This window comes from Anser brachyrhynchus (genome assembly GCF_964034855.1).
Source record: "Anser brachyrhynchus genome assembly, chromosome: 17".
In the NCBI taxonomy this organism is placed as follows: Eukaryota; Metazoa; Chordata; class Aves; order Anseriformes; family Anatidae; genus Anser; species Anser brachyrhynchus.
The window spans coordinates 11582646-11603877 of record NC_137710.1 but is presented as its reverse complement, the minus strand read 5'-3'; the positions used below and the strand labels follow the sequence as shown (position 1 = coordinate 11603877).

The 21232-nt window shown below is 46.7% G+C and overlaps 2 protein-coding genes across 4 annotated transcripts in view; one reads left to right on the top strand and one right to left on the bottom strand.

Annotated features, from left to right (window-relative positions):
- Window positions 1-5915, top strand: part of BICDL1 (BICD family like cargo adaptor 1) — a 54294-nt gene extending 48379 nt beyond the window's left edge. The window contains exons 10-11 of one of the 3 annotated variants that reach the window (XR_013940303.1): window positions 12-1921; window positions 2048-5915. Coding sequence is in view for 1 of the 3 variants with exons in the window: in XM_080559140.1 (XP_080415266.1) it covers window positions 12-212 (201 nt within the window). In the remaining 2 variants the exon portion in view is untranslated. Of the gene's footprint in view, window positions 1-11 lie in introns of all 3 variants that reach the window. The other 2 variants (XR_013940304.1, XM_080559140.1) reach the window with 2 other exon arrangements.
- Window positions 5150-20287, bottom strand: RAB35 (RAB35, member RAS oncogene family). The gene is made up of 6 exons (XM_080559166.1): window positions 20103-20287; window positions 16238-16288; window positions 15356-15479; window positions 8506-8630; window positions 8293-8417; window positions 5150-7761 (listed from the first exon to the last, which is right to left on the bottom strand). Exons 1-6 carry the CDS (start codon window positions 20275-20277, stop codon window positions 7633-7635), a joined length of 729 nt encoding a protein of 242 aa, XP_080415292.1. The 5' UTR covers window positions 20278-20287; the 3' UTR covers window positions 5150-7632.
- Window positions 20288-21232: the final 945 nt, after the last annotated feature.

Genomic DNA, 21232 nt, shown 5'->3' with positions numbered 1-21232 from the left:
CTCCGCCACAGGATGACATGCACAGGGTCATTGACCAGCAGCTGATGGACAAACACCCGAAGGAATGGAGCCAGCTTGCTTATTCCTTCTCCAGTGGCTACGGCGCGAAGCGGAGTGCCAGACCCTCCCCCGTGTTCAGGCCGGAGCCGCAGGGGGACGAGCCCGTCGGGGCAGAAGGGAACCGTCTTTTTTCTTTTTTCAAGAAAAATTAATTTGAAAAAGAGAAACCTCTCCACCAATTCCTGCTTCAAGATGGGGAGGGGGGCAGCTGCCCCATTTGCTGATGGACCCAACTGATCCACTAGGAAAAAAAAGGGGGCAAAGGAGTTAACCCTTGAGACTCTGCACTATTAACACCGCACCTGGTCTGAACCAAATGTTTACATGAATTGGAGATTTGCAAATTGACAATGTGCTACTAATTGAAAGCAACTTTTCTTATTCTTTAAGCGAAGTGGTGAACTTCAGGGTATATTTTAGGCGCTTTGAGACAGTTTAGTTTCTGCTGTGAAGAATAATCCGATTGTCTTAAAAGCATTCTCATGCTGGAGAAGGAAATAAGCAGCCCCAAGACAAAGCAGAGCAGGAGAGTGGGAACTGCCATCACAGTGAGTGCAGGGGGGAGAAGAGAGCTGAACGCAAGAGGAGAGAGGAGTTCGTTATACCGCCCTCCAGGCCTGGCAGCTGTGATATCCTTCCATCCATCCTGCTGAGACTGGAGTTGCTCTAGCCCCAGCATTGCCATATTTTGACAAGTGAAGCTTTCCCTACAGCGGAAGACGAACCCTCACTGCACATCCTGCCTGTGCACTGTCCCCCCACTGTGGCTCTACGTAGCTCCTCACCCCTCACTGGGAAGCCAGGCTCCTTGCAGATCAGGGCAGTTGTAAGCTTGCTGATGTTACCGTCTTCTACAGCTCCCTCCCGTTACAGAGAGAAGAGTTGCAGAGTCTGCAGTTGCACAAAAATATTAAGGATTTCTCCCCAGAAGATTGACCATCTACAACAGACTACAAACTGAGTAATATTATGGATGTTCAGTTCTGGGGCACCTGCTGTCCCACTGATGGCAAAGGTAGCTGTGGAACTTCAAGTCACACGCCTTTCCCCAAAGCCATGTACCCCTCCCAAACTAAGAAACCTGTTATTTTAACTGGATAGCCACCCCACCCCCCAAAAAAGAACTCATCGAGAGCCTACCCGTAATGAAATCTATGACCTACCAATGCTGGGTTGGCAGACATGATCCTTAGAAATCATGCACACACCTACCTTCACTAAACCACAGGCAATTAGGGCACCTACAAAGCTCTAGAGATCCTGTAGCTTGCTCTTTGCCCCCACACGGTACTATTAGCTATGGCCTGATGTAAATGGACAGCATTTGTTCTTCCTGTGGGTCGTTTACTACTCAACCCTTCGGCAAGCAGGTTGCCAAATCTCCTTTTAACTGAAGATGATCAGAGCCTGCTTTGCTGTAACCAAGACTTGATCAGTGAGAAGGAAAAAAAAAAAGCTTATTTGGTGTATGCACACAGTGGTGCTGGAAATCCTGCAATACGTTTCCCTACGCACTGGACGGGCACCTTACAGCTCTTCCCTTTAACACAGTCTACCTTCATAAAACAGTGAGTTACACCAGGCCACGTTCAGAGATGTCCTGCTGCTGTTATGCAATTTTCACACGTTCTCCCAGCTCACAATACCCACAGCCCCCGATTTGTTTCCCCGTTGCTTTGAGGAGGCTGCCCCCTACGCTGTCCCACAGGAGGTGGAACGACGTACACATTCAGCTCTGCCCTGCTCAGCAACTTAGGTGCTAAAACACCATCCTACAGGAAGCTGCTCATCTCTGCTCAGTATTTACCGTCACAGGCTTTCTGCTAGAATTAGGTATTGAACACCTCCTTCTAAGAAGCAGGTAAGAGCTTGGTGGGTTGTTTTTGAAACTATTTAACTTACCTAGTGCATAGGGCATACATAATACCTCAGTACAAATATCCTTTCTGCCTACAAAGATTTGTGCGTTCCCATTTTTCCTTATTAGTATGAAGCTGCCACTGGGCCATTCTGCAAGGAGCAGAGTACTCTTTGGGATTGAGAATGATGATAAAAACCTGAGTGGTAAAACACATTTACCTGAAAGCAATGAAGCCTGGATTCTAGAACCTACTCCAGGAAATTCTTAGGTAAAGCACCACCAACGTTGTCTGATGCTTAGAGAGTCTGTAGCCTCACTAGCAGGAAAGAAAATGAAATCTTTTGTCTCTCTTCCACTGAGTGCCTGCTTGTATCCACTTGTGCAAGTGAAGGAAAGGGGCTTAGCGCAGTGCCAAGCGTGCTCTCAGGATGGCGAACCCTCATCGTCCCATCGTACCTAGGCTGTGACTCTTAACAGGGCAGAGACACGAGGCATGTGCTCAGCATCTCCTGCTGTCAGGACTCAGTTATGCTCATTGGCATTGACAAACTGATACCTGCAGAATTAGGCGTGGACTGATGGATGCCAGCGATACCTGTGAACAGTTGTCATCCAGTGTTTCTGTGGAAATGACACTGCGTATTTTTGGGAGAGCCATGTGAACATCTTGGTCTTCACAGCTCTTTTATTCTGCTGTCAGCTGTCATCTCCTGGGCCCCAACAGCTCTTCAAACCACAAACCCAGCAGCTGTGTGGGACTCTGTCCTTGTGAGGACGTCTGTCTGTGTGTATGTATGCAATCCTAAGGCAAGGGCCTTAAGTTATCCAATGAAGATGCAGTAATGAGATGAAGAAAGGTGCCTTCTGCTACATGTTTGTTGAGAGGAAAGTGACTCATTCGGTTGCAGGAGTAGGCAATTGAAATGCACAGCACATCTCTTCATTTAAGGAGGAACCTATTTAATCCCATTGAAATTTTATTTATTTAATAACAGTGATGGAAGAGATTGCAAGAAGAAAGTCAGAATGTTCCAACGTGCCAGTTGGATGTGCTTTCTTAAAACTAACCCCTTAATCCGAAAGACTTAGTTGCACTACTAAACCCAGAAATACAAGAAAATTGGGTTTTAATGAACTGGACAACAGACCAAAGGAGACCTCCTTGTGCTGAGCTGCTACTCAATAGGAACAGAAACTGCCTTAACATAGCAGCTAGGTTTTGTTTTGTTTTTTAAAAACTTCATCAGTGCAGTCCTTCGTGTTCTCATTTGTCATGTCATGTTTTAACAAGGTCCCGTCTATTTCACCTTGAACTGTTGTTAAAACACTCACCCCCATTCTGTAATGGCCAGAAACCTGGAATTGTCCTTGCAGTGTTGGGTTAGGAGTCACTCACTCCACTTGTGATACTTGATACTTCTAAGACACATGACAAAAAGGAAACATCAGCTCCAGTGAATGAGATGGAGGGAGCGCATTAATCCAGCAGGTACTCAGGATCCCGAAGTAGATTTTAAGAGTGGGATAAGCAGCTTCAAACACAGCACTCACCCTTACTTTTGAGATAATGGTTAATAAACCAGTCGTGCTGCACAGTCCCTGTTGCACAGAGAGAAGATGCCTGCTGAGATTAGGGTTACAAAGAACTTTCCCACAGTTAAGTAACAGGTGGCTGGGCAAGCATTGACTATGCTAGCATAAGGGAAAGGGGATGAATCTCCCTTTAGCAAACTGCAAGGGAAGCAATGGTAAACAAGAAACATGTACATGCAAATGAAAGGCAAGTCACTAGCACTTTATCTTAATATAAACTTAGATCAGCAACTTGCCATCAAGATGGATGCTAGATCAATTAACGACAACAGAATAATTTTGCACAGAGCAGTGAGAAGTGAGGTTACAGGCAGTGCTGCATGCACAAGGACTTTATAGCTGTATGCACTTGTCCTACTTAGGATGGTAAATTCCAGATATGCCTCTGCAGCAGGCAAACTCTCTACTCCCCACTCGGCTATAAAAAGCAAGATTGTTTTAACCAAAAGCCAAGAAAGGAAGCGTCTGGGTGCTGCAGGAACAATTCCCTTGATTGAAAGGGAAAAAGCACACAGCAGGGACAAGCGGAAAGAATGTATCTATAGATATGTACATAAACCACAGTGCTGTAATTTTTGTATGTAGCAGTAATGTAAATAAATGTATGGTTTTTATAAGATACATATTATAAAAATCTATAAAGGCATATTTTTAGTAAAAACAATGCTCTACTTCTTTTGTAAATAGTTCTCTTCAGAATAAAACAGATCATTTATACGATACCGTCTCAGCTCAAGTCACTGCTTATCCTACCTAGCTGCAGAACAAAGTCACTTCTTGAACCATCATCTTAACACCTAGCAGCAGCCTTAGTACCTCATCACCCAAAGAAATTCACCCACATAAAGAACGTGCACACGTTCAGAAGAGAACGGTCCTGGAGAAAGAACATTTGAAGCACATCTGCTGCTGCACAGGAAAATAGAAAGGCAAGCTCAAAGTCTTCACCACCATCCAGCCATTTGTATCACTGGCCTTTATCTGGAGGGATATTCAAACTTAACGGGTTCAGACAAAACACAAGCGACAATGAAATGCACCCAGCTTGCCCCAGTTGGGGTTTGACCATCTGTGTTCTGAGGATTCCCCTGTCTGCACGGTCGCAGCAGGACAGCGCAGGCAGAAGAGGCATCTTTCCACAGCAAATTTTCATCACGCTTCTCGAGAAGCAAGGACCTGCCTTCAGTAGCCTGCTTCTGTGCCAAGCGCAGGGAGCGATAAACTGGCAGCAAGCACATGGTGATAGTTGCATAGCTCCTGTACAGAAACACAAATGTTCAGAAACCCCTGTGAAAGCAAGGAGAGACTCCAGATGCTTTTTACACATGGGGTCTGACCCCTGCTGCCTTGGATGAAATGCTTTCAAGCTCTCTCAACACTTTCTGTAGAACAAAGATTCTAGCAAAATCATTTAGCACCTCTCACACAGAAATAAGGGTAACAGTTCCAATCTACACTTTGATTCACATTTAAAACTACAATAGCAACCAAGGATTTGAAAGCATGAATTTTTGTTTTGCCAATACCCCCTGCCAGAAAGAAAAACCCTCCACGTACAGCAGAAGGCTCATCCCTGGCTTGCCACCCTCCACCTCCAGATGCTGGACTGCAGAGGAAACAGAGCCTCGAAAAAGATTTGGCAGCTTGTAACCTTTATTTTTAGTTTTTTAAAATTATTTAAAAAGCATAATTAGAAACTTTCATTACAGAAATAATCCTAGCAAACCAGTTAGACATTCCATTGCTCGACATTTAGGAAACTTCACATCAGCACACCACTAGAGATGCAGTCCCCACCCCTTCCAATTGAATAGTCAGTGGCAAGAGCAGATATAACTGCTCCTCTACAGCCAGCACTAGAAAAAAAAATCCCACTTCAAGCCAGGAGGCTGGACACCTGGCTTGGCAGAGTTCAAATTGTGGCCACAAAGACCTGGACTCAAAGAGGACCAATCTTTCCACATAAGAGAACACTCCAGGCTTGGGTGCACCATTTCCTCATTTTATTGCATCAATTCCAGTAAATTCAGACATTTTCTGTACTTTTTCTGCCTGTACGAAGTTGCTCCCTCCTAGACCTGCAGACTCGCTACCACAAGGGTCCCAAAGTAATGCAGTTGGGCCCTTTAATCTGGAAGTGGTAACTGTCACAGGACAGCTCCATTTCAACAGGAAGGCTTTGAGGACTGACAGAGCTCCTTCCCTGTGCATACACCACATTCAACATCAGAAAGCAGACAGGATGGACACCTGGTGCAACTTAAGCTGCCACTTTCCATAGCCGCTCAAGTCTTACAAATACCAGAGCTCACGCTAGCATCCCAGCTCAATCTTATTCTTGGGTTACCAATGAAAGATATGTGAAGGAAACAGATGGGTGAAGGCAGCTGGAAATGTACTCCCAGCACCTGAACTGATTAAAAACGTGTTACACATTCATCATTTTCATTTTTTTTTAAAAAAAAGGTCCTTAAAGTGATTGTGATGTGATTGTATGATTAGGACTCTTACCACAACCCGTAAAAGCTAAAAAAGAATGTAGGCAAAATAAGTGACTAAATTTTAGCCTCTCCTGGGGCAAGGCAGAGGAAGGGAGAGAGGAGGGCTCATGGGCATTGGTGAATCACATCCTACCAAACCAAGGCCAGCAATTCCATAGGGCCTCACACTGACAAATTGAGTACGTCCATCTTCAAGGTCTTAAAGGAAGTCATATCCTCCATGCCTTTTAGTCATTTTAAAGATTTTGTTTAATTATTATTTCGGCAATTATTCAGGTGCTGAGCATGTACATTCAGCCCAGACATTTGATATCTTAGTTACACACACATACTCTCTCCACCTTTACCTATACCTATCCAAGCCGATGAACTGAGCCCTCATTTTCCCAGAGAAGCCAACAAGGACCAGGAAAATATTACTGAGCACAGCAAGACCAGTTTGTTTCCAGGGGTGATTCTCCACCACCACATAACCCAAGCAAGCAAGCTTTCCATTTCCTCACATTAAACAGCGGTCCTCCTTTCTACTAGAAGAATCCTGGGAATGATCCTGCAGCAGTTTCCATATTCAGACACCAATCTAGAACAGCTGGATTTATTTTCATACCTTTTCTCAAAAACAGCTTTGCCACCAAAATTCACATTCAAGTTCAGATCTCGTTCGTTGACAGGGCAATGAGGAGAAGGGGTATTGTGTTTTTTGGCAGAATCACAAGGTTTTTGTTCTCAAATGAAATGGACCCTCACTTAGGACTGTGGCAGAACCAAAAGCAGAGGTCAAAGGAGTTTAATTTTGCCTTAAAAAAAAAGTTTTATCCAAATAAATCCCACTTCTGCAGGTTGGTTTGTTTTTCAGTATCTTGATACAAACTGAAGGAGAGCACAGGTACGGCTGGGCTGCAGCACAAAAAGGTGAAACCCAAGGATGCAGCCACAAACCTGGACCATGGCAAACTGAAATTCAAGGCCCCAGCAGCAGCACCAGCTGCCGGCCCAGGGGCTGGTGAAGTGAAACCCCAGGCTCCAGCAGCAACACCTGCGATCCTGGTACCTAGAAAAACAAAGCCTGAGCCCCAGTAAAAGCCTGGAACTCAAAGTGAAGCCACAGGCCCCAGGGGCACCAGTTGCCAGCCTGGAGCCCAACAGAAATGAAGCCAGAGGCCCCTGGAAGCAGTTCCTGCCAGCCTGGGGCCGACTCGAATTAAGAACTTTGTACTACTTCTTTAAAAAGGTGAACTCTGCAGTCCATGATTGGTTGACATTAAGAAGGCATAAGCCAAAGCGACAACAGGGAGGCGAGGCTGGTTAAAGCAATATACATTATATACAAACTCTTGGGTTAATTAGTCCACTTGGTAGGCAACGTCCTTTCTTGTCTACAAGGCGCACTGGAATGAGCAGGGGAGGAGAGGGGGGCAAGATTCCATCCGATACCTTCTTGGCACTGAAGTGGTAAGGTGCCAGCGCCTCTTGATAGAAAACATGGAGAGAAAATAATCTTTAAATAACGGCACAAAACTGAGAAAGTCCTCCCAAAGCCTGCCCCAGTGGAATTGCCCGAGTCTAGCTGGAGGGGCTGATCTGTCAGAGCAGAGTCTCTGCAGCAGGGAAAGGGCATTAGCAGCACCGCTTCTTCCTTTTACTGTTCTTCGTTAGCTTCACCACATCATTCTGTTGCTGCTGTTGCTGCTTTGCTAAGTTTTCTTTCTTTGCTCGCAGAACTAGCTCTGTAATGCAATTAAACATCTGCAAGAGAAACAAGCGAGATCAGACCACCCAAAGAACTACGGCTAGCCATTAGGGAGCTGCTTTAAAAGAACAGCATCCACTCTTCTTGATATTTCAGTAACAGTTCAGTACACTTCCCCAACCCACTATGGGCCAAGTTCAAACCTGGCATCCTCCAAAGATGCTTCCAAGCTAAATCAGTGATGCCTTAATCCCCTTTCCCAAAGAGGTCAGTTTGGCAGCTGAGGCCTGTAGTGAAGACTGAGCAGTTCTACCTCCTACGAGCATCCTGCTCAGCGAGGAGCCTTTCCTGAGAACATGCCTGATGGGTTAGCCCTGAAAAGCTAGGGAAATGCAATGAGGCCTCCTTTATCTCACTTCACCACAACCAAAGGTGGTTGGAAGCCTCTTGTCATTTTACCTTCTCACATGCAATCTGCAATGAAGTATCCTTCTTCCTCAGCAAGAATAATGTAATTCTTATTTTTTCCCCTCAAACCATTATCTCCAAATAGTTCTATACATACTCTGTTCTGCATATTATATTACCTCTTCCACATTAATATTTTCTTTGGCGCTGGTCTCAAACAATTGGATCTCCATCTGCCCAGCAAATTTATAGGCATCTTCTGTTTCTACCACTTTTCGTTCCGGGTCATCGTTTTTATTCCCCACTAGAAAAGGGAAGAAAAAAGTCAGTACAGTACTTCAGTAAGTCAGCCTGCTAAATAAGATGCTCTAAAGCTCTGGTCAATAACTTACCTAGTATCCGGCAGACATCATCACAATTTTGATTAATTTCATGCAACCACCGTTTTACATTCACAAAAGATTCTGCACTGGTTACATCATAGACAACAATGACCCCATGCGTTCCTCTGTAATACCTACGGAGCAGGACAAGACAACAAATGTTAACTCAAGTTATGCCTCACTTTCCCAGCTCTTTCTCTTGCACTCAGCTTCCACAAGATTCACAGCGATCCCCAAGTTAAGGCAATCAGGTGCCTCCATTTTCTTTCCGATGGGAGTCATTTAATTCTTCTATAGCATTTAGGTCACAAGCTGCTCCTCTACACCTACAGAGTTCCCTGCTCACTTAACCCATGCAAGGAGGTTTCCAAGTCCAAAGACTGTTGCTGTCTTCCTTGTTCAGGCTGCCAAAACCCTCAAAGATGAGTAACGTCTTCCAGCAACGTGAGCACAAGGTGGTGGTGCCCCGAAAAAGCCCTCAGCACCGCTGTGTTGTGGACCTTACCACTGCACAAGCCACATCGAGTCTTTGCAGCAGTTCCCTTATCTATGGAAGTTTACTTACAGACTAAAATTTCACAGCAGATCTCCAAATATACTCAACCCTCAGTCACAGTTCTCTAGAGCTCACAAAAATTTCTGTCCTGTTGAACGACTGCGCTCTGATCACACCTTCCTACTCAACAGATCTACTCCATATGCACACTCAGTGCGTTCTGCTACCTTTAGCCATTAAAAATAAGCTTTGCTTCAGTTTATTCCCATTAGTCTTGGACAATCACCACCTTTAAGAGAGAAACTAATCTGATATTCAAGAAAAAAGCTGAATTCAAATTCCAACATCATCACATGCACGAAGCTACTGAAGGCAGGCAGTATGGGCACAACAAGAATGCTACATAAATATAGCAAGCTCCACCTCCTCAGTTTTCAGCCACATTCACAGGGCTACCAGGTATTTTCTCTGCTGCAAATTAGGCAGCTTTGACCCAAAAAAAAATAATAATATAAACAGCTGACAGCAAGGCCTTCACCAGCAGCCAGTTCTTGTACTTTGAGTAGCTTTATTTTTTTTCCCCCCGTTCACTACCTCCTCTTTCTTATGACCAATATTAAGATCACTATAATTTTATGATTAATATTAAGGTCTGTTATTAACACAAATGCAAGAATTCAGCATACCAAACCTGAGGAACTTCCCTTAAATTGTGACAGATTTCTGGAGCTAGATCCCACACCATGAGTACCTCTTGCAGCCCCCTTCGGCTGCCCTTTAGACACGTGCTGTGACCACCCTGGTTCTCTGATAGTTTATTCCAACTCAGCGAACACGAGTTGGAAATTCAAAACCATTTAATCTAATCAAATGCGCTACTTCTTAGAAGACCTCAGTCTCATCTCACTTCTGCTATTGATGCAGTTGAGTAAGTCGCTGTCTCTTCCTCACCTTTGGCGTCACCATCCCTCCTTTAACAGAAGGCAGCTGCCTTTACAAACCATCAAGAAAGACTCGGATGTGATACATGCCCGTCTCTGGCGAGCGCACGCATCTCCTCCTAGCCCTTTCCTCTCACAACGGCTTTGTAGTGATCGTCACTGCAGATCAATGCTTCTCTGTGATACAACACATACTCTACAGCAGCAGGAGAGCCCACTTCACTTGCTCACCTGGGTGCTTTCAGAAGATAGCCAAATACTTCTTCCATGCTATGCTTTACCAGTAATTTTTGCTTGTACATCCACTTGCCTTGGCAAGAACTAACTCAGGTGAGAATTATTTTTTATTCTCAGTCAGTAAGAAACCCGGCACTGTCAGATATTCTAATCCTTTCTCAATCAGCTCCTTTAACACTTTAAAACTTGCTACAGCACTGCATTTGTGCTTTACCTAGTTACAAGCTCAATTTTACTTTACAACTTAGACCCTTTAAAGGAAAAAATATTCCGCAACCTGAATCCATACATTGCAAAATCTTCTCCTGACAGCAGCACATACTGCAGTTTTTGATGAATACTTGTTTTATGACCCTCCTGTATCACTTAATAGTCCTTTAATTCAGCAACCCTCAGGCTGACCTACCACTTCCTCCCTAACACTGAGCATTACATTTGCAACAAGATTCATCCTTTGGAGACAAGCCTTGGTTCAGTTACACCAACGCAGAGCTGCTTCGCTCTGCCGTGCTCCCCATAAAACCATACCCGTCATCAGAGGACCCACTGGAGCATCCTGCAGCTCATACCTTGCCCACGCATCCCGGTTTTCTTCTAAGCAACAGCAAATGATGTCGGGGAGTAGGATAACGCGCCCTGCACATACAGGTCCCCCTCCCGACACGCTGCCATTTGCTCCTAGAGATAAGGACTGTGGGCTGGAGCACGCAGCGCACACCGCTATGGCATTCAAAGCTCTGCGGGAGCTGGGAGCTCCTGCCACAAAGCAGTAATATTGCCAACCAGCGCATCAGAAATATCTTCCTTTGTGCAAGACAGCAACCCCTGACTCCTGCGGAGCTCCTACCAGCACACACTGCTTCTATTTTTGGAAGGGAAAATTGTCTGGCACACCATTCTAGAAAGGTTGCCAACCCCTCATCTCCACTAAAATGTCATTTTCTCCATTGGCTGACATTACCTTTTAGCAGTCTGAGAGATAAGACCGACTACCTTTTATTCTCTAACTCTTTAGCCTCCTAAAACACACTTTGAACAAAAAAAGCTAGCCGTGCTGTTTTCTCACATTTGTTAGGTACAGACTTATGTCCTAGATAACATTTTAGCCTTAACAAGTACAGCAAAGATTTTGTAACCTCAAGTGCAGGACAGTACTAAAAGACCAAAATCTGGTTTATCCTGATCAGCGCTTCAAATTTCAGACTGATACCGTGCAGAGTTGCTTTTATAGGAATGTAGGCTTTGGCGAGCAGAGAACAGATGGGGCTTGTGGCATTCAAGGAGAGGTAGGTGTAAGTTTTATGCTTTTGGCAACCAAGAGGTAGCTGAGGCTTTGACACTAGAGAAAGAAGCTCTAGCTTCTTCCCATCCACATTTCATGGAAGATGGATACCATAAGAATCAGAGCAGAAGAGGAATGAAGTTCTCAAACTCGCCCTCCCATTCAAGAACTAAACGACTGATGCTGGCTGTCCTCTGTCAGGGAGGTCTGCCATCTACCCTACAAACCTCAACAGTCACTACCTGCTACTGCTCCCACTGATAAACGTTAAAAAACCACAGCAAACAAGAAGCTACAGAAGAGTTACTCATCTTCAGAGTGCCCAAGTATCCCATTGAGATGAAAGACAACCAGATCTAAGCTATTTCCACACGCGTATGCCTTTGGATGCTTGGTAGCAGGCAACGATCCTCCATATGGTTGGAAAAGTCACCCAGGCTTTAACTTTAGCTTTGGTGTGGGAAAGGCTTCAGAATGATATCAGTTAAGTTGAAATTAGTACAGAAGTAGCCAAGTGACTTGTTTTACCTAAAGAAATATTAAAAACTCCCTTGAAAACGTTACCCACTAATACCGCAGTCTTAAAACAGAAAATCTTCAGAACTAGCCAACCAAACAGAACACATCCTTCAGCCACCCGCATCCCCTGATCTCTGAAGGCTACCTTTCTGAGCAGAAGGGAACATTTTGCCTTCCATTGTTGCATTTCCTACAAGATACCAGTGAGAAAGTTCTCAGATTTCCCCTAGTAAATGCTTCCCAAAATAAGAAGATCACCAAGTCTGAAGGCAGCTAAGCAGGATCTAGAAGATGGGTCCCATTGATGGCATCAGTCCAGTATGGAACATAAGTTCTTTTTTCCAGGGGAAAAAAAAACAGTGACAGACCAACTTGAAAGATAGGTCACTGGTTTAATCTAGCATCTTTGTTAACACTTCACTTGTTTGTAGCACGTTGCCTTGTTTTTCATTCCTCTAGAATTCTAACCGATTCCAAAGAATTCTAATAATCTATTTTCATACTTGTGCTTCCAAGGCACCTGAAAAAAGACATCTGTTGTATAGCCAGAGGTCTGTTTGACTAGTCTTTTGACCATCATATCTGGTTTACAACACAGAGCAATTCCATCCTCTCCGAATGCTTATCCCTCTCTTGAGCATGCCATTCCGTATAAATGCATGGAAGGAAGTTCCTCTGCTTTTACTGTTCATCCTGAGCTAACATCTGACAACTATTACCTAAAGCTTAAACCCTAAACCCACAGTCCTGAATCAGGATAGAGGAGTCCTTACATACACCAGCAAATCAAGTACAGGAACTGCCTGTTCATACAGCTCAAGTATTTCTGTTAACACAGCTGAATTCTGGCTTGCTACCTCTTCAGTGAATTGAAATCAAATTGGAGTTCGGATGATGTTCCATGCCAACCAAATTACTACAACTTAGCCTCTCCTCCCACTAGGTACCAGTTATCCCAGTATTTCCACATCTAGTGGACAGTAAAAACAGCTGCTTTTATGCTCCTCAGTCCACAAATCTAATCTGGTTTGACATTCCTGAGTTCCTGTAGAATGTTCCTGATCAAACTGATTTCTCCTCCTTAAGTTTTATTTTGTTCTTCAGTTCTGTACCTGCGGTAAAGTACAATCAAAACAGTATAACTTTTTAATGTTTCCCAATGTTTTACTGTTAACTTCCTTCCACCTCAGCCATTTTGCAATCCCAGGTTTATGCTGCAGCGCTTCCAACCTGTTATATTATTTCCAGGTGGGCTCCAATTTCAGGCTGGCTTGCCAGGCTTGGCTCAACATGAATCTCAACTCTACCTTTAACTGAGGAGGGACTTCCTGCCCTAAAATATCACTGCAGTAACACCTTCTTATGTTCTTAACCTCAATCTAAGTGGTCACTGTAACAAAGACTCCACATCCCTCTGCTGACCGTGCACCCACACTCCACTCCACCCACGACGCAGTCAGCCGAGCCCTTTCACAAATACTAACATCGTACCTCAGTTTGAGGCTTCCTTGGTTCCAGGCGAACCAGCTACTGCATTCCTTTGCCAAACAACAGGAGACAAAACCCTTTCCAAAACCAGAACCTTGTTTACCTATTGTTTTCACAGGTGGTACGTCCAGGTCAAGGGTGCCTTTGGAAAAGCAGCAGGGAATGCTGGACAGGCACAGCCAGCCCACCTAGCAACAGGGGAAGCCCCCAACGCCATCAGCATTCACAGGGTGTTTTCCTCAACAGGTCAAACGCACTCAGGCACTGGCACTTCTTTGCTCGAAGCTGCACAAAATTCAACTCTTCTTTTTTTCCCCAGCCATGCAAGATTCTGTAGCTGCTTTCCCAGTATTAAGGCAGGAAAATCGGGGCCTTCGCTTCCCCAAGAGCACAAGGTTTGTACTCGCTATGCTAGAAAGCCACGCAAAAGAGAGGAACAACAGAGTTCAAACAGGTCATGGCACAAATGCCTCCAATCACTTCAGCTTCTCCATTTGCTACTGTAATTGAAGAAAAAAATTCCGTAAAACACCACGCAAAGTCTGACCTGCAGCTATTCCTGCTCACAAAAGGAAGCCTCTTTTCCTGGTATTCCCCATTCAGCGGCAGATACCAGGGCTTTTTAAACTAGCTGGCATCAGCCCCTCAGCCCCACGAACCAACGCTCATTAACGCAGCTCCGAGTTGTGTCAGGGAATCTGCAAACAGGAAGGGCCGCTGCTGACTCAGCACTAATTGGGGCACCCGGACTCGCCCGTCCGCACAGCTGATACGCGCTGTGGCGCTGCGCTGCTGCCTCCCCCTCGCCGCTTCCTGCCTGAAGCTGGCTGCCGCGCTCCAACAAGAAGTGATGTCACGCACAGGAACCCTACGAGAGGCAACGGAGCTTTTTCAAGCCAAACACTTCGGAAACAATGGAAGTAATCCAGTAACATCCGTCTCGAAGGGCAGAGGAAAGGGGCGGGGCACAGGTTCGATTCTGCCATTTCTGGCTGTTCAGGCACAACACGGATGCAACCAGTCCCACTGTTTTCGTGTCTGAGTAATTTAATCGATATATCAGCTGAAAATGACTCTCCTCTCAAACTGGAGCCAGAAGAGAAGTCAGTCATACAAGACCAAGTGAAACACCTGGATCTTACACGAACTCTTTTCTTTATTATTCTTTTATTTCCTTTGTGTATTAAAGCTCTATTTTCCTAGTATATTTCTTCTTACTCCCCTAGTGCCACGTTGAGCACTCCAGCATTTACTGCACTTGGTTTACAAGCACATTTTATTCTTAGTTCCCATCGCAGTAGCTCTGGGTGTGGTTTCTTCAGGAACAGGAAAAGCTGCGCACACACTGTTCAAAAGGACAATGAGCATGAAACTGAACTCGGACCAAGGAAAAGGTTAACTTTGTGTGGGTGTCTGCTTCACCAGAATTCAACACAAAGATGGCCTTTAAATACCTCTGTCCTAAAAGAAAACTAACCGGCGGTTACCCTATTCTTAGACCTTTTCTTAGAGCTACTCGTTAGCTATACAACACAGACAAAGGGCTTGTGCCTGCGCTCCTGCCGTACATCCGATCAGATGATGATCTTCCTGGGCAGGTTCTCAAGATAAGTTTTCTAGTATATGCAAAAGAGTGAAATAACTCCATTTTGGAAACTAGAAACAGAGTAATAAGACAAAGCCAGCATGGAAATGCACAGAAGACTGAGGGGATCTGAAGTCCCAGCTTCAAACTTAACGGCAGTAACACCACCCCTGTCTGTTCTCAGTCAGCTGAGAGAAGTCCCACTACACAGACAGCACAGCTATCGTTAGCTAATTAACTGCGCCATTAAAATATCTAAACTACAAGATCCATTCACAAAGCTATACGTCACAAAGCCCAGTTATCCTCACGTTGATGTGATGGTCCGGAAGCGCTCCTGTCCAGCTGTGTCCCAGATCTGTAGCTTCACTTTCTCTCCATTGATCTCCACCGTCCGGATTTTAAAATCCACTCCGATTGTGGTAATGTAGCTGCCTGAAAGGAAAGTGTGGATAAGTGAGAACCTACGTCTTGTTTACTTTGCATGGCTCAAAACCCCATTTGGCAGTAGCTCTCAGGCTGGACAGGGGGACAACTTTCTCCCATCTGCTCATCTTTTAAAATGCCCTCTGGGGTTATGTTGATCTGCATATTTTATCTGCAGCAAATAGATATTTTTTTTTCTAGCCATAAAGCCCCATCTCCCACGCCATCCTTAAAAGTTAAAACACTGCTGAAAAATAAAATTATTCTTCTACTGCACTTGTGGTCAAGGGTAAGCGCTCAAGTATCTTAAGACATGGACGGTAACTACGCAAGTATTCCACATGTGAAAGCTTTGTGACAAAGCTTTGCCTCAAATGCTAATGCAATCGCCTATTTTGAATACAGTCTGTTCTGCGAGTTTCCTCCCAATAAATTAGTTATGTCACAAATGTAAGTGATTTAGCTACAATATTCAATCAGCCCAAATCCCAAAGGGCTAATGGGGAGTCTGCACAGAGCACAGCATAAGCTAAAGAACCTAAGCTATTTCTGGAACCACGTCAGTATTTAAACGCTGTGGTACTCTCAGTTGTAAGTGAAGATCCAACAGGATGGCTTCGAGGGGCTCGTACTGAGGGAAGCAGAGTCAGAAACACCTTCCTAGTACTGCTACCAGTTTGTAAGTGCTGTGCAAGAACTCCTTGCCAACCAGGAGCAGTGGAGCAGACCTTGACCGTTTCACTTAGAGAAGTAAACAAAATACTCACCTGAGAAGGTATTATCTGCAAAGCGCAACAGCAAACTGCTCTTGCCCACACCTATGACAAATAAAGACATCTCTGAGTACAGTCATCGTGGATATCAGGAAACACAGCAGTATCTTAGCCACTCGCTGCATGCTGTAACTCTAACCAGAACCTTTCTCGGCTGCTAACTCAGTACCAGCCACCCCGAGCAGTCACCTCGGTACTCTTCCTGAAGATTTCATCAAGTGCCCAGTGGCACACTGCCGTCACTCCAGGACTTGGTATGCTTCCTGGAGCAACACAGGATTGTCATCTTTTTTTTTTTTTGGCCCCTCCTTTTCAAGCCCTCAGCAAACTCCAGCTATTTTCTGCAGTCTGCGACTCATTCTAAGAGGTCTCGGGGCAGCAAGAACTAAATGCAAAGCTGGGTACGTCCTGCTGATGTGTTCAGAGCACTGCTCTCAGCTTTCCCGTTGAATTCCACTTGCACATCAGCTTGCACCACTGCCTACCTCCCATTCATCTGCGCCGTGCTGCACCGCAGTGGAATTTGGACTACTTAGACAATCAGACTAGGGTTTGGTTTTACAAAGCTTACGTTATCATGGCCACAGTTTAACCGAAACCTAAACCAAACAGAGGAGCTGTTTGTTCTCAAGCATCCAAAATCGGCTTGCTCTACACCTAACAGGAAGGACACACACCTTGCTGAAGCTGTACCTTCTGCCAGAACGTTCCGTGAAACAAATTTATTCGTTTATTTATGTAAGTGCTTTGAGGAGCACTGCATCCATGCTTTCCTTAATCGATTGTTTGCACCCAGGCCACACCCTCTTGCGTGGAAGCACTTCTCACAGGTCTTGGAACACAAACCATAGGAAGCTCGTTCCTGCACACCCAACCGAGGGAACTGGGGGATCAGAATGCCTCAGTTGTTATCTCTATATCACATCTCTGTTGTTGCTGTCCCCTCCTCTCCTCTCCACCTCATCCCCCTCCAAAAAAAAACAAAACGACCTGCTACAGCAAGAAGAGGAAATTCAAGTTCACCAGGGTGATTATCTATTAAATCTTTGCAGGTAGAAGTTATTTAAGCTCTTTATTTTGGTGATGTATAACTTACAAATTCTTCTTAACAGAAGAATGCTTAAAGGTACAAGTAAAGGCTACATAGACCTCCAATAGTTCTTGGCCGTCTGCATCTGAAGACAGCTACCAGCAAAAATATAAACCAACGCCCACTAAAATCAGCATGATACCCGTAAAACACATCTCACTTGCAAGGAGTTAAGTCACCAAACATTCAGAGAAGCCAGACTCATTTCACATTGAGTATTAGGGGAAAAGAAAGAGCCACGAAATAAACCACAAAGCTACAGCGTGCGTATACTGAACACACCTCTGAGCTCAAAAAAGGCAGCAGAGCACTTCCCAAAACTGGACAAAGCGCTGTTCGTTTAGCAAGAGGCAAACCCATGCACAATGCCAGTCAGCTAAAAATAAGGAAACAAAGGAACTGTTTTCAGCAGGTACTCTGCTTTTTGATCAAACAGCCTTGGCCCCCAGCTTAACAGAAAGCAAGCAGATGCTGGAGCCCGCAGACCTGTCAGACCACAGCACTTGCTTAAGAAGCCAGCCGGCCTCAGGCTGCCCTGCAGAGCAAAACTGCCCGGGCTGCACAGGACCCCGGCTCCGTCAGGCCGACCACCACCGCACCAGCACCGTCCTGGCCTCAGCACCCGGCTGGCTGCTCGCCAGGAGGAGCCCCTGAACCCTGGAACACGCTCCAGCTGGCGGCGGTGTCACCGAGCACACGCTGCCTCTGACCCTCACTGTGCAAGTCGAGAGAAACCAGACTCTTCATCATACTCCACTTCCTACACAGAGTTATTTGAAGATCTGAAGCGAGAAGGCTAGCAGGGCTCTCGGCTCATTCCAGGCAGCAAACCGAAACAGACCGAGGAAGGCCTACTGACTTGGCAAAATGAAAGTTAAAAGCAAATTTCTGTGCCCTTCCAGTTTCTAAACCCATATCTTGCCAAACGGCGAGGGGAATTCAAAAAGCAGGAGTAAATTGAAGCAGCACGTACAAAGCACAGATCATCTGTATTATTTTTAAACATTTGGCACAGCGGAGATAACCAGCAGCTTCTTGAGATGACCTGTTCTAAAAACACACAAACCTACTGCCCTCGGACGTATTTGCATACGGGGAAAGCAGATGAAACAATCATCCAGCCCCTATCAGTCCACTTCCTATCGCAAGGCTTCTCTAAACATCAATAAACAAGGCAAGCAAGCTGTTTTGTGGAAGCAGGGACAAAGCCTTCCTGGTGGGGTAAGCAAAAACAAAAAAAACAAAAAAGAAAATCAATACCCCCAACTAAATAGTGAGATTTAATTACAACAACAGAGAACCGCAGACAGTTCTCACAATGCTTTCCTCCTCTCGCTGGATAACAGCGTGGGGATGTTGCTCAACACAACTCGGCTGAAAAAATTAATTTAATTGTTCAAAACAAGGAGAAGTCTCCCTAAGAGTTTTCACCATCCTGTTTATCTTGCCTGAACAGTTTTGAAACTCATCAGCAAGCAACAGAGCTACTGCTTTGCTCAGAACGCAGCATTTGGTTTTAATAATCCGCAGGCTCCCAGAAGTGCCTAGGGTTTTAAGCTGCTCTGAAGCTCTCGTCCCATTCTCTCTCTTCCTTTCAGACTTGTCTTTTAAGCAGCCCATTTCTTCTTGCTGACACACAGCAGTATAGAACGGAATACCTTCACATACAGCAAAAGCTCCTGGAGGTGACAACTGCCAAGATCGAGCAGCATTCCACTTTCACCCAAGAGCCATGCCTCGCTGCATGCTGGGACCTGCTGCCTCATGGACCACACCTCTACGAAAAGATGAGGGTGGATGCCATCTACTCCAGTTTATGGAAATTTAACTGTAAGCTGCTGGAGCGTTACCAAGGCAGAGCTGGACTGGGGTAGGAATCGTCCCCGTCCCGCTTCTCACGTACCCAGGCTAAGCTGCAGACCCAGGCTGAGTTCTCATGCCAGCCCTCCAGAAGTTTCTGAAAGTGCTGTAGGAGCATTCCAGATTTATTTGCAAGCTGTGTACCTGCCCCTTCTCCACAGCCGGCCTAGGTGCAAACACCTAGACCACAACTAAAAACACACACCGCCACTAGCTTGGGGGGGATTAAAAAAAAAAAATAATGACAACCTGCAGAGGGGACACTCCAGGCTGGGGCAGGGTTAAGAGGTGATGTGGGGAGCGGGGAGCCCAGCTCACAGCTCTGCTGGATTTGGGGGTGCCCAGCCCCCAGCTCTGCCCTTTGTGGGGGCACCCAGCCCCCAGCTCTGCTGGATTTGGGGGAGCCCAGCACTGCCCAGTCTGGGGAGCAGGGCACCCAGCCCCCAGCCCTACCCGATGTGGGGGCGCCCAGCCCCCAGCCCCCTGTCCCCAGCCGCCCCCTGCCCCCAGCCTCCCCCGGCCGCTACGAGGCCGACCCGCAGCCACCACCCCCCCTCCCCCCCAGCCACCTCCCGAGATCCCCATCCTCGCCCCCCACACCCCCTAGCAGCCCCCCCCGCTGCCCCTTCTCCCCACACCCCCCGTTTTTACCTTTTCCCCCTTTTTTTTAACCCCACCCCCCCCCTTCACCACACCCCCCGGCGAGGCCCAGCCGGGCCGCGCCCCCCCCTCAGGCCTCAGCTCCAGGTCCCCTCAGCCCGGTCCCCTCACGGGGGGGTCCCGGCGCCGCTCCCCGCCCCCGGCAGCCCCCCGGGGCCACCTCACGGCCCCTCACGGCCCCGCCGCGCCCCCCCGCCAAGGCCCCAAGGGGCGGCCCAACCCCGGGCGCGGGCCCGGCCGAGCCCTCACCGCTGTCGCCGATGATGAGCAGCTTGAAGAGGTGGTCGTAGTCCCGGGCCATGGCCGGGGGCGGCGGCGGGCGGGAGGCGGGGGGGGAGGGGAACCGGAGCTGAGGGGGGGCGGCGGCGGGCCCGGGCCCACTTCCCGACCTGCGGCCGGAACTGACAGCCGCGCTGCTGCGCATGCGCCGCGCCGCCGGGGCGGGGAGGGTGGGGGGGGAGTAGCGCGCACGGAGCATGCGCACAGCGCGCCCGGTGCCGGGTGGGATTGGTCCGCGCCCCCCCTCCCGCCGCTCCCCTCAGGCCGCCGCCATGATGGTGGAGGGGCGCTGAGGGGAGGGGCGGGGCGGTGGGGGTGCGCGGGGAGGGGTGTCGGGGGCTGAAGCGAAGTGCTGGCTGATTTTGGGGTACGAAGGGGCTCTGACACAGCGCAGGCGGGCAGCTGTGCCTGCATCACCTCACACCGGCGTTTCAGAGTGCACTAAAGGGTGTTCCAGAGGTGTGCCACCTCCAGAGGGATCTCCTTTTTCCAGAGGGATTTCCCACATCCAGAAGTGTTCCACATCCAGAGGTGTGCCGCTCCCAAAAGGATTTCCCTTTTCCAGTGGTGTCCTACATCCAGAAGTGTCCCACTTCCACCAGCGTCCCACCTCCGGAGGGATTTCCCTTTTCCAGAGGAATTTCCCACTTCCAGAGGGATTTCGTGCATCGCTCACTCCTTGCTGCCATCACACAGGTGTTGGCTGCAAACACTGTGCAAAGCTGTGACCCCTTCTAGGTGGAGATACAGCACAGGAAAAGCACTGTTTTTCTCTTTGGATGCTCTCCTACCAAAACATCTGTTCTTGTTGGCATTCGAACTCCTTGACAATGCAGTGTTTTGGTTTAGAATACCTCATTTATTCAGGACTTCATTTTTCTTCACATTTTTTAAGGCTTAAAAATAACAAACCCAAATGTGCTAGTCATTGCATCTATCTTCAAAGTAATTATGTCACCACTAATTTTTGTTTAGCACAGATTCAAACCAAAATACTGACATTATTTAATTAAACCGAGGTTTGTGGTGGTTTTTAATTATTTTAAACACAAGCTTACAGTTCATTGACAGAAGTGTCTCATTACCACGCTTTGGTCTTT

Coding starts and splice junctions, on each gene's coding strand:
- RAB35 (XM_080559166.1), bottom strand. CDS start 20,277: ATGCGCAGCAGCGCGGCTGTCAGTTCCGGCCGCAGGTCGGGAAGTGGG. Junction 15,480..16,237: donor TGCAGATAATACCTTCTCAG/GTGAGTATTTTG, acceptor CTTTCCTTTCAG/GCAGCTACATTACCACAATC. Junction 8,418..8,505: donor TGATGTCTGCCGGATACTAG/GTAAGTTATTGA, acceptor TCCCTTTTCTAG/TGGGGAATAAAAACGATGAC.